Source organism: Lepisma saccharinum, chromosome 28, assembly GCF_977018435.1.
Source record: "Lepisma saccharinum chromosome 28, izLepSacc3.1, whole genome shotgun sequence".
In the NCBI taxonomy this organism is placed as follows: Eukaryota; Metazoa; Arthropoda; class Insecta; order Zygentoma; family Lepismatidae; genus Lepisma; species Lepisma saccharinum.
This window is the reverse complement of record NC_139256.1, coordinates 21,741,482-21,755,314: the sequence shown is the minus strand read 5'-3', so window position 1 is coordinate 21,755,314 and position 13,833 is coordinate 21,741,482. Positions and strand designations below refer to the sequence as shown.

Genomic DNA, 13,833 nt, shown 5'->3' with positions numbered 1-13,833 from the left:
CTGGAAACGAACATTCTTTCCCCTCCAGCCTCCAACTTCAACACTTTTCCTTTCTGGATCCGTAAAAAAAAACCTTTCACAACATTTCAGAAACGCACGCACCATTTCGTTCCTCAAAAGGAGGGCCTAAATTGTGGGTGTGTCGGTTAGGGAGAAAGGTCCGCTGTCAATAGTATAAAAACGAGGTCCCCAGAACAAGAACAATGTAGTTTCTTGTTTCGGACAAACACAACAACAATAATGCAGTACCTGGTGAGTAGCATATCTCCAGTTTGAAGTTCTGACTGGAAGTTATCCAGTCTTACAATAACTTTATCAAATTATTGTACTCTTTAACATATTTTATGGACATCATTTTACAAAAATTGTGATAAACAATATAATAATTGAACAAGTAACAGACTTTATATATTTGGGAAGACATATTTCACATTTCGAACACCAAAAATATGTTGAGAAAAATTTAGTAAATTATAATCGATTAAGTGGAATTTAAAAAGATATTTTACAAAGCTAGATTCTTCAGGCTGCAATATTTGGTTATTTTTATTTAAAATTTGTGAAATGTAACGACATGCAACTACGTACAAAAATGTAGAAATGCAAATGGTGAAAGCAATATTGAATATCACTCCGCGATTATACAAACTTAAGTAGTTATTTTGGTCTGAATTCCTTGAAAGACAAAGAGTTTTCAATGACCTAATGCCTTTACGTGATTTAGTAAGGCTATGTCCTGAGCTGTTAGGAAAAATAAAACTTTCACGTAGCACCATTTACAGCGGGGAATATAACATCTTTTTACACGCAATTCTCAAGGTTAAATGTACGCAAAAACTATCAAATCTTAAGAATTCAGAAATTCTAATAATTATGCTATTTGGGCATATTCTTCGTTACATAATTAGGCGTAAAATTCTGTAAAACTTTATATTTTATTGGATTTGACTGTAAATGAGTTTTAACTGTATTTATAATATGTAGTTACACCAATATTTTAAATTTTATCATTGCATTATCCTCATATATATTATGTTCAACATAGATGGGGATTCGGTCCTTTGATGCACAAATAAAATAAAATACCTGACCTAAAGCATAGATAAAGAACTATTGCTCATAAATCGCCTGGTTTTGTTCACACAAACTTCATTCTTACAGTGGATGGAGAATAAACAACTCTCTGGCATTCCTAAACCTGCAAGTTTATTGCACTACCACGAAAACTGAGCAAAACTAGGAGAATTAAAGAACCGGGTGTTCCACGTAAAACCGGCCCGCGCCCGTTTCCATGCAAAACAGTTACGTAGAACCCCCAGTACGTACAATGTGGTAACAACGTGTGTATAACCGCCACTTCTCTGGTTCCTACTCGGGGTATAGGGGTAGTATGTCTCCACATTGGAAGAAGAAGAAAGACAATAAGTGTAGTCTGTCTCCACATTTGAATAGGTAGAAAGTTCTTCATTTTTGTATGTTTTCTTTAGTTTTACTTTCACGTAGGTTAGGTTAGGTTAGGAGTGTTCAGTGTAAGTTCTTCATTTTTGTATGTTTTCTTTAGTTTTACTTTCACGTAGGTTAGGTTAGGTTAGGTTAGGAGTGTTCAGTGGAAGTTCTTCATTTTTGTGTTTTCTTTACTTTACTTTCACGTAGGTTAGGTTAGGTTAGGAGTGTTCAGTGTAAGTTCTTCATTTTTGTATGTTTTCTTTATTTTACTTTCACGTAGGTTAGGTTAGGTTAGGTTAGGAGTGTTCAGTGGAAGTTCTTATTTTTTGTGTTTTCTTTAATTTTACTTTCACGTAGGTTAGGTTAGGTTAGGAGTGTTCAGTGGAAGTTCTTCATTTTTGTATGTTTTCTTTAGTTTTACTTCACGTAGGTTAGGTTAGGTTAGGTTAGGTTAGGAGTGTTCAGTGGAAGTTCTTCATTTTTGTATGTTTTCTTTAGTTTTACTTTCACGTAGGTTAGGTTAGGTTAGGAGTGTTCAGTGGAAGTTCTTCATTTTTGTATGTTTTCTTTAGTTTTACTTTTATGTAGGTTAGGTTAGGTTAAGAGTGTTCAGTGGAAGTTCTTCATTTTTGTATGTTTTCTTTATTTTACTTTCACGTAGGTTAGGTTAGGTTAGGAGTGTTCAGTGGAAGTTCTTCAATTTTGTATGTTTTCTTTAGTTTTACTTCACGTAGGTTAGGTTAGGTTAGGAGTGTTCAGTGGAAGTTCTTAATTTTTGTGTTTTCTTTAATAATATCTGGACATGAATACAAATTATGCAGTTCTAAATTATGCAACCTTCTCCAATCACCTCATCCCTTTTAGGTCCAAATATTTTTCTAAGGATCTTATTTTCAAATACTCTCAATTTATGTTCCTCTTTCAATGCAAGGGACCAAGTTTCGAATGCATATAACACTACAGGCAAAATTACTGTTTTGTATATTTTAACTTTTAGTTTCATAGATTTTATACAAGAAGATAAAGGTTTATGAAGAGAAAAGTAACATGCATTCCCTAAATTAAGCCTGCTTTCTATTTCCTCTTTAATATCAATTTAATTTGTTAGTATTACTCCTAAGTACTTGAATTTGAAAACTGGTTCAAACGAGTTGTTATCAATAATTAGATTTTGATTATTACCCAACAATTGATTTCGGCCTGTAAGCATGTATTTAGTTTTTTCTTTGCTAATTTCCAAACCTATCTCTTCAGCTGCTTTGAAAAATATTTTAGCATTATTCTTAATTGTATTTATATCATCCCCTAGTAAGATTACATCATCTGCATATGCTAACAACTGGAATAAACATGTGAATAGATTAAACAGGTTAGGTTTTGTATATTTCTGCTATTAGATGTCTGAGTAGGTTAGGAAGGTCATGTTTGTAGCTGTTAGTATACACACAAGAACACACACACACACACACACATTTATATATATATATATATATATATATATATATATATATACAGGCGCGTGCCCAGGATTTTCGTAAGGGGGGGGTTATGAATCCAACACATTTTCCAGTTCACAGGTCAAATTTCTTGTAATAAATTAGATAATTAATATACTTGAATTTTACCCCAATGAACGCAATCAATGTATTTGCTATGGATGCTTCATGTTTTTATTGCATCATATAAAAGCACCTGCTTGAATATTTCCAAATTATTAATATTTTATATTTAATTGCTCAAATATAATTTTTAAACAAAAAATATGTACACTCAACATTGTAACAACATTAAAGAGATTAAGACTACTTGATGTCTTAAAGACAGTAATAAATGAGGTACCACAGTTCAACAATTTAAATTCCGAAATTTAGGCATCGAGGTTTCTGTGCGAGTTCTGACAAGTAACAAGTAAGTTCGTCACAAGTAACTTTTATATCCCGGTGAATGTTCAGAGCAGCTAACCCATTTAATCTTTCTTCGCAAATGGTATTTCGAAGATAGGTCTTCAACCGCCTCAAAGTTGAGAATGATTTCTCATTTGATGTTGTTGTTACCGGGATTGTACATAATATGCGCAAACGTGTGTTTACCCAGGGAAATATTACTTCACTGCACATATCAATTGCTTCAAGAGCAATTACTGGACGTGTTTGCATTGCTGCAAGATGACGATACCACAGTCTCATTTCAGTGGGAGCGTCGTCGCCTTGTAATCAAGGTGTCCCGGGTTCGATACCCGATGGAGGCACATAGTGGTTCGGATCTCACTTTAAACTTTAGGTCCAGTCCCGATTAGCCTCACTGTGCATAAAGTGGATTTAAAACATCAATTTAATGAACATTGTTCTTGTTGTGGAGATGATTTTGCTAAATATTGTGTACATTTTTGGCATTGTATTATTATATTATTGGTCAAAACATTTGTTTGACAGTCGACAAACAAATACGAACCCTTTCAGTAATTAACATTTTCTACTACAGTGTCATTAATATGTCATATTCATTTTCATATTAGGTCTATGAAGAGGAATTTTGTATGTTGTTAACGTTATGGAACTGCGAAACCAACTGTTGAAGGGGCCACTTCCCCTCCGAAGCCCAGTACCGCACCGCAGGATCTGTCACTGAGCCCGAAAAATCTTGCCAGACAGTGCTCGAAATGGAAATTCCTAGCCGAAAAGGGAAGGGATATTTGATCGATTTTGGAGATACGAGGGGGTACATCCTTTAATGGATCAACATGGAGATGGAGACAATACAGTAGGTGGAGGATGCTCAATATGCAAATTATTCTAATTGGGGGTATGCTTTGTGAAACTTTCTTAACTGGAGGCAGCATCCCCTACTTCGACCACTGATGCCAGAAAAGATGCTTTCAGAAAATGAATTTATTACTGCACACACATATTACTTATTGTATTTGTTGCTTTTGTACAAGAGAAATATTCAGAAGATTTGTAAGGAATATTTACAGTTCATAGGATGCCTACCTAGTCTATCCCGTGTCGTAATACAAATTTTATCCCTTCCTACAAAATAATAAAACTGTCCATGGCAACCGTGATTTTATCATCGGTGAGGCCCCTGAAATCATTGAGGAAACTTGTTCATCTTCATGTTCTCTCGTCCTGTGAAAGTTTATTGGTGATATAGGGTGACATCCTACACACGTCTTCCAGACATACACACGCGGGCACCCCCCTCCCCTGCACACACACGTTTGTATGCTTACAGCACATGCTGTGCCCTCCCAGAAAAAACAATTCTAAATCCGCCTATGGATATATCTGCTATCAAATAATGAACGTCACTTACCTCGAGAGTTCCTAGACATAATTTTGCAACAAGATTTCCAATATCTTCTGTTATGCCTTCTTGTTGAATATCAGAGTCTGAAAGTTCGCACGTTTCACTCTTGCAATTCGGATGGAATTCCTCTGAACTTAAATCGACCTTTTCTGACGTTCTATTTCTGAAAGGTGAAGCTTCAACTTCCATTCTTTGTTTATTTTGGAAATAATCTAATAATGTATTTCTCCTCTTTTCTCTATCCATCTTTAGTTTCACGTCAAAAATCTATTACACACGCAGAAACGTAACACACAACACAACCACTTCGACTTGCTACCTTGCAGAATGCAACTCGCTACAACCCCAGTGAACACCAGGACTTGGGACAAAGATACGGGGCGAGTGTTTGTGGGTCCGGGAAGTCGAATGTCTGAACCATACATCCAGCTTGGTCCAGCTCAAATTACGTCACCAGTGTTGACAGCAACCAGTAGCGTCAGTGTCAGTAGTGTTGGCAACTGCTAAATTATTTACGCAGAAATTCAAGTGAGATCTTTCACAAATGTTACAAGAAAATTTAATAAACTGAAGGCTGGAAATTGGTTGAGAAAAAAATATCTAATTTGTAAAGAGCACAAGAGTAAATCGAATAATATTTTGGCATATTAATTGTTTTTATTTTGTTTATGAAACTGACTGGGCCAGTTGGGCTATATAACGCATCCCTCACCCCTCCCTTCCTCCCGGCATGCTATTGTACAAAACATCGCTTGCCTCCTTCGTAAAACCATGCTTCGCTACTGCCTGCAACAATTATTATTATTATTATAATTATTTATATTTTGAAATAAATATGCATCCAGGTGCGATATAAGATTTTGACTTACTTTGCCTACTAATTGTAGTGATTCAAATCTCACAGAATTTTGCTCTGCTGGCATAAATTGTATAAGAAGGGGAAAGAAAGAAAAGGGAAGTTAGCAGCACTGTCGTAACAGGAAAGGGAGGGTCATTCTCCTAAGAGGGTCATCGTGGGTGAAAGAAAGGGGAGGAGGGATTCCTTCAGTTCGCATTCCAAGGGTTACGGCTCTTTTCTTGACCATACTGAGAAGGAAATTCTCCTTCCTTTTCAGTGTCGAAGGAATGAATGAATGCCTGTGCATTGCTGTAACTCAACTCCAATATTATCAAAAGTAATTGAAGAAGCAAATACATTTCTCATTGCCAAATGTAAACATTTTACAATATTGGCGATTTGGTACTCAAACACATTTATGAAATAAAATTTATTTTTGCTTTGAATTTTTTTAAATGACGAAACCAATGGGTGGGGGTTTAACCCCCACCAACCCCCCCCCCCTGGGCACGCCACTGTGTATATATATATATACAGGGTGGCCACAATTAAAATTGCTCTGTTCAGAGCCTTCTGGAGCCCGTTTGAAGCAACAGATTTCAGTGAAACATGGTAGAGATAATATGGAGACCATGGGGAAGCGAATACTGACGTAAAAATAGTTCAAATTTTTACCACCAGGTGACACTGAGGCGCTTCTGTAACAACAATCAGTAATTTATTTATTTATTCCAAATACAGCTTTGGTCATTTTACATTTAAATGTAATAACAATGGAAATAACAAAAAATATCAATGGAAGTAAGAATAAAGAATAATAGCAAACTAAAATACATACATATGAGATAAAGTGGATTACATGTTGTTACACAGTAGCTTTTTAAAACGTGACTGGTTTTCAAAAATATCAACTTGGTTTGGTAGAGTGTTGTATTGGCCAGGTAGTCTGTGGAAGAGAAAACGCTGTATTAGGCTTAATCTTGGTTTCTGATATGTGAAAAGTTGAGTGCTCCTTGTGTTGCGGGACGGTACTCGAAAGTGAATTTCTTGAAGAAGGCGATCACTTCTTATGTTCCCATTGGTTATTTTATGGGGGAAAATATGGTCTGCAAGTATGTGTCTATCATGAGGGGTATGGATATTTAGCATTTTCAGCAGGATGGACTTTCGTAAATGTTTTGTGGATGGATTTCGGTGGCGAACAATGGTCAGGAAGAAATTTAGAACAGAATTTAGTCTTATCTAATTTTGAGGGGCATGCCATAGACCAGATCGGAGAACAGTATTCAAGTTTTGGTGAAAGGAAAGATTTGTAAAAAGTGCCGAGAGCAGACAGGTCGTTTATTTCAGTAAAACGATAGAAGAGTGACTGCAGAGATGTGGTCAGAAATTGAGAGTTTCTAATCAAATATGAGTTTATGTCGGTATTGCAGCATTCAATATGCGCCCCTGTCAACACAAATAACGCTATGGAAGCACAATACAGCGTTATCAATCAATGGCCTCACGAAGCGTTTACCTGGATGTTGTTCAATGTGCACTGTCGAGAAATGGCTTATCTACCGTGGCCGCCACGTTCTCCCGACTGCACGCTATGGGGATTCTTTGTTTGGGGATTTGTAAAAGACCATGTTTACGTGCCTCCACTACCGACCGATATGGCTGAATTGAAAACGGGATTGTTTCAGCCACTCAGTCAATCACATTAGACGTGCTGATACGAGTGTAGTAAGAATGAAGTTGTTCAATATGTGCCCTGTCAACGTGAAGTACCTTTTGGAAATGTAAAACAGTGTGATCAATGGTCGCACCAAGTGTGCGCGCCACATTTCAAGGCAAAATTTCCACCCCGTACACAGTGTGGTATTTTCATAATCTAGCTGGACAAAAATTAATTTTCGCATTTGTCTACATGGGTTAAATACTTGTTAATTTGCAAAAGAGTTGAACCATATTACATGAAACTAGGCTTTGTATTCCAAGAAATCACACTGACCAATAGAAAAAAGGGTCTCACTAGCCGACTACCTGAGTTCCGCCTGCCAAGTGCTGCAAGCGATCGCGTCATTCGTCTGAGTTTGCTCGATAAATACGGTCTGTTTCTGTGTGCTAGTGGTGATTGTGTGGTGTTCTTATTTGCTTTCGTGTTTCAACGTAAGGTTACATTTATTGGTGTATTATTATATGTTTTAGTTTAAGCATGGGCACCATCAGAAAACGTCATGTTTATTTCTGTATGAGAAAACGTATAAGTCAGTTTGGACTAGAGTTTTAGTACATTATATCGCATTATACAGATCTGTTATCCTAGTTTTCTGAAAGAGTTACTTGTTTCCTACACAAATGATGTTAATTTGTTTGCGAATGTTTGCGACACTCATACACTTTTTTAAATTACAGAATGACTACGCAAATTTCACGGCTGAATTTTTTCGACGTGTGGTATACCTTTGGTGTGTGTGGTATATATTTGTTGTACCTCTATATATTTGTACGACTATGTAGGTTCTTGTATTTATATATTCTCGTGAATACTTTTCGTTTCTTCTGTGCTTTGGATTCATCGATATTCTTAACCGATTTAACACCAATCATTGTCATATATGTTATTATTAGTATGAGATATTTTCTTGAAATATATGTCTCAACTCTTGTCAGTGTTTTTGTATTTCATCTACAACACTCTACGGCATATAACTTACATATTGAAGGCTAAATAATTTTGTCCAGCTAGAATACGAAAATACCACACTGTGCGGTGGTGAAAATTGGAACTATATTTCTTCCAGAGTGCTCTGAGTAGGGCAACATTAATTGTGCCCAACTGGTACGTAACTCTCCCCAACAAGTTAATTTCTTACATTACATCAAACAACTCAACGTTAAATCCGGCTTTTCCTTATTACAGAGTTTCGTGATCCTTGCCTTGGTCGCTTGCGTCATTGCTGACGTCGACGAGAAGAAGGAGAAAAGAGGAGCCCTAGGTCTAGGTTACGGTCTAGGATATGGCTCCGGCCTGGGCTATCCCGGAAGCGCTCTGGGCTACGCCGGAGCCGGCCTTGGCTATGCCGGAGCCGGTCTGGGCTATGCCGGAGCCGGTCTGGGCTATCCCGGAGCCGGTCTGGGCTATGCCGGAACCGCCGTTCCTGGCTACGGTGCCGGAGTTCCAGTGGGCGCCTATGGTGCCGGAGCACACCCTGCAGTCTCAATCCACCCGCCATCCATTCCAAGGGTTTCTTATGCTGGACATGGATTGGGATATGGACTTGGTTATTCAGCTCACGGACTTGGTTACGGTGCTTCTGGTGTTGCCGCACCGGCTGGTTATGCTGGTTACGGTGGTTACGGTGGCCATGGAGTTGGTTACGGTTATTACGGTTAAAAAGGAATTCTCTTTCATCTTGCGTATCATGTAAGTAAACTTTCCTATATTAAATACTGAACTTAATTTATCAGGGAGGCCACTAGATGGCACCATACACTGAAATATCAAAACACTATTACTTATTCAATGATTAGAAGCTATTGAAAATCACAATGAAAGTAAATAAAGCCATTAATATCAGCGCAATCAACAATGTTGGGAGTTGACTAGGTTAATATATTTCTAGTATCATTGAGCAAATAGTAACTCTTAGATTTCGTGTTTAAATTTCATTCCGTTTTAAGTTAGTTTATGTGCTTTTGCCTGATGGATAAAAACTATCGATCGGTGATCGGTCAGTTCGTATGAACTTTCCAGCCTGATCATTACCAGTGCGTAGTTAGAGATCGGTTAGTTCATTGAACTCTCCAGCCTAATTATTGCCTATTTTTGTGGGAGCAGGAAAAGGTTTATTATCCATTTTGCCTTGACTCATCTCACTCAACAGGTCGCTAGGTGCCGTGGCTTGCCGCGAGTTGATAGCTTCCTGGAGATGAGGCCTTGCTCGAAAGGGTTTATTATCTGAGGGATTAAAACAAGGTAGAATTTCTCTATCCACAATACTATGCTGAATTCGAAGTGTCTTTTCATTTTGCATCAGATTTGTTTAAAAAAACTGAATTTTGTCATAACATAACATGTAATTTAATAATCTGACGTAATTCTTGAGTATTGTAGTGCATATAATTCGAGAGCAATACTTACACACAAATTATCAATCAATATTTTGATCAACTTTTAGTTATTATAATTTTCAAGTATCGGTATCGGCGGTTATCGGTGAGAGTACTGGCCATGGTATCGGATCGATTCAATATAATGTCTTAACTTATACTTTAAGTCTGTTTAAAAATACGTATATACATTTTTGAGTGGGGATATGACAACAATCACTTCAGTTTCAGGAAACACTATTTTAAAGAAATTCCTTTTATGAACACTTGTATGAAATAAATGGTATGAAATAAATGTTAAACCATGTTAATGTAATGTACAAGAATCCTATTTAATAGCGGATGACTTTTCCATATTGTCGAATATTTGTATGCAATTCCATGATTTATTCATGATTTTCTTAGTGGTAAACTGAATTAATTACCCTACCTCTCCAGATCAGTGATAAATCAAATGATTAGTGGAGCACTAATCAGATCCAAAATTTATCGTAAGTACACAAAGAACTGTAAATACATCAAATCAATGTTGATGCACTTTCGATGCATTAGTTGAAACAGTTAAATGTGTGATTTTGGTTTTTTGAAATTATTGTGATTGATCTTCTATATTGGTGCATTTTTAGTGCATCGAACGGACTGCAGCTGCTAAAAGTACCCTTGCACCTAAAGTGCACTGTTAGTAGTTTATACAGGTTAATGTGTTACTCCCACGTAGGACAGAAAACGTACTGCAAGATGTTATCTTGCACCCACGTATCTAGTTACCATAAGTCGAAATTGCAACAAACTTGCAAAGGCAAGTCTGCATTTAGCTTGTCATAACTAGCTGAAAGCTTCCGGCAGTAACCTCACTTGCCGAGTACAATTTACATCGAACTTGCATCCAACTTGCCATACCAAACTTACTTTGACAACCTATAAGCAAGCTATCGTAAGCTAGCCACTAGCTTACGGGCGATCTGGGCTGGTGTCAACTTTCGTATTAGTGTCAATTAATAAAAACTGGGTTCTGTGTGTAGGCTGGAAATGTGTAATTGAACAAACTTCAAGAAACAATCAAATAGGTCCGCCCGCTTGAAAATTAGTTGGAGGAATGGATTTGGGATAAAATTGAGAATTGTACTGAAAATAATCAACCATACGCTTAGGTAGAGGTTGATAGAATAATATTCCTTGCTTACTTTTGCTTAGTTTCCACAACAAAGTGAAGACATATGTGGAATGGTTTGATTTGAGTTTTAAGTCCACTTTATGCACAGAAGGCTAATCGGGACTGGACCTACAGCTTAAAGTGGGATCAGACCCACTATGTGCCCCCACCGGGTATCGAACCCTTTACCCCTTGATTACTACTACGCCATCGGGGAGGTGACAGATATGTGGAAATATAGTACAATGATGAGTAACCAAAATAATTAGTTTAATTTATCTCTGTTGGGAAGTAGGCTAAACCAATGGGTACATGCTTTTGCTTTTTCTGATAGTTTCTGCTTCATGTGTATAATAATGTAATTTTGATTTATATTGCAGATGAGACCGTCACCTGTGCCATCATATTACGTCATATCAACCATTTATATCATTGAATGAATGAATGGATTCCATATGCTAGCACGTCTGAATATGTATAATGACTTAAATAAACACTTAAATTTATTACTACAATAATAATCTATTTTTCTTTTCGTACTGTAAAAATTCTGTTCTGGTTGTAAGAGAAAACTTTAAACAAAAAAAATATTTGTGTTTATAACTATTATAACTTATTAATAAGTTATTGGACAAAATACATTACCGAACTTGAGGGAATGGAATTTGGAGGCCAACTATAATAAAACCGGTAAGGAAAGATCACTTTCGATTAGTGCTGGTTTCAAGTTTATCTACGCAATTTCCTTGCTTTTATGCAAGGTTTGGTCATTTTTGTCTAAAATTACAGGTTATGCATAAGGATGCATAAGTACTACCAAGCAAATTGTCCACCACCATGTTTATTCTCTTTGTTTTACGCAATGAGAGCTTCAATAATTATTGAATTTAATAAAAATAAATTAATAATTATAATTGAAAGAAAACACGAAATACGTTTCTAGCAACACTGCACTAACAAACGTGAAAATGCATTCCTTAAAAATTTAAAATTCAAGGGAAAAATAATGAAAATGCTCATGAAAAAACCTAACTGAAAGCACTTTTTCAAAATTTTCTATAACAAAATATCTAATAGATCATGATGTAGGTTACTTATATTTTTGTTGCTGTGTTATATTAAAATCTGAACAAAGTTAGATATGTTAATAATAAGAAAATAACATTGACGTTAGTTAATTTCGTTGGTAGGTAAATAATTATATAAATTTAGAATCTTAAGCAATATGTTTACACTGTTTTCACATGATGTTCACCCCATCTATAGAGTTTAAAGTTAAACAATACCATTCAGTTCGCACAGACATTAAGCTACAATTTTACAGACAAATTGTGAGATATAACGGCTACAAATGCAATTAAGAGGTACAAATTTATATCAAACAAGGCATATAAACTTCACAAACATAACAAGAACGCCAAATAAGGCATTAATACTATTATAAAGAGAATAAATGCCAAAAGCAAAATACAGAGGGTGATCCGTTTGAGAAAATCGTTACATTCAAGAAAATATTTTAATTTATTGCCTTACATACTATATGCAGTGCCGGATCTACACATTTTGGGGGCCCCTGCAAAGTATTACCAAAGGCCCCCTCCATATGTCTACTTACATATTTGAACGTGAGAGGGGAGAAGAGGAAGTAAGTTTTCAGACATTTCAAGTCTAAGTAAGATAGCTAAGATGTTACAGTGACTGGTAGAGTAAGATTAAAGATTACAGTAGTGGTCCTTCTTAAAAGCTAGGCAGAATTGCATTGTACTTCTCATACAGCTTTGCAAAATCATACACAGATGAAGCCTTTGATAAGTCACTTTTGAGCAGGAATGTTAAATATCCAGCAACCAATGATGTGCCGTAGACTATAAGTTTACGTCTACATGCGTTGTCTACACGTAGATTACATTAGGTTGTAGTTTACATAGCTACGTAGACAATCTAAAGTGCATTAAAATCAATTTTCAAGGGTTTCATGAAAGGAAAGTTACATTTTCAACTATATTGGTTCCTAACATAATGAAAAGAACCCTATTTACAACAAAATTTCTCTTCTCTTCTTATCAACTATGGAAGAAGATAAATAGTATGCAAAAAACAACAACAGATGGCAGTCGTGAGGCAAGAGTGGTCTTTTCCCCATAAAACACTAGAATATTTCCTATATTAGGTCCTTTTCCTTGATGAGAAATTGTTCGAATTTGGAAGAAAAAGTATGAAAAGTTCTCCTCACACATCAGCAAAAAAAAATACTGATACGGAGTATTATTTTCTTTTAATTCCACGGCGCCCTTTGCTAAGTTATCACATTTCGTCATGTTGCTTACATAGATTACGTAATCTACGTGTATAAAATAGTCTATGTGTAGACTATCGTTGTTTACGCGTAGACGTGCCAGCAACAAATAAATTCTAATGGGTTCTAATGAGTTCCGCTGCAGGACGGGAACCTTTCTCGCACAATTCAAATTCGGTCAAGTTGCGTTTTGTTTGATTGGAAAAAGATTCCTAGACTGTATTTAAATTGATCCGCCAAAAAAGTTCCTGGACCGTATATAAATTCATCCGTAAAAGAGCTCCCCGGACCGTATTTAAATTCAGCCCTAAAAAAGGTTCCTAGACCGAATTTAAATTGGTCTGGAAAAAAGGTTCGTGGACCGTGTTTAAATAGATCCAGAAAAGATGTTCCTGGACCGAATTAAAATTACTTTAAATACGTATAAAAAGGTTCTTTACGTCCTAGAACCCATTTACGCTTACTGGTTTTCTCTCCTGGACCGAAATTGAACTTATTTAAAATTCCTGAACCTTTAACAACTCAGTTTCTGAGAGGTATTTGTAAAGACAACTATTCATTTGGGAATGGACCAATATGTTCCACAATATTCCTATAATTGATCTGCTTTTGCCATGAGTTTTTCAAGTGTTGGGTTGGGTATACAGTGGGGGTTAGGTTCGATGGCCCCCAAAGGTTAATAGGATCGTTACA

General features: G+C 36.3%; 1 protein-coding gene across 1 annotated transcript; it reads left to right on the top strand.

Annotated features, from left to right (window-relative positions):
• The first annotated feature begins 201 nt into the window (after positions 1 to 201).
• Positions 202 to 11,359, top strand: LOC145980990 (uncharacterized). The gene is made up of 3 exons (XM_083114083.1): positions 202 to 252; positions 8,502 to 9,005; positions 11,225 to 11,359. The coding sequence occupies exons 1-2, from the start codon at positions 241 to 243 to the stop codon at positions 8,973 to 8,975; spliced, it is 486 nt and encodes a 161-aa protein (XP_082970209.1). The 5' UTR covers positions 202 to 240; the 3' UTR covers positions 8,976 to 9,005; positions 11,225 to 11,359.
• Positions 11,360 to 13,833: the final 2,474 nt, after the last annotated feature.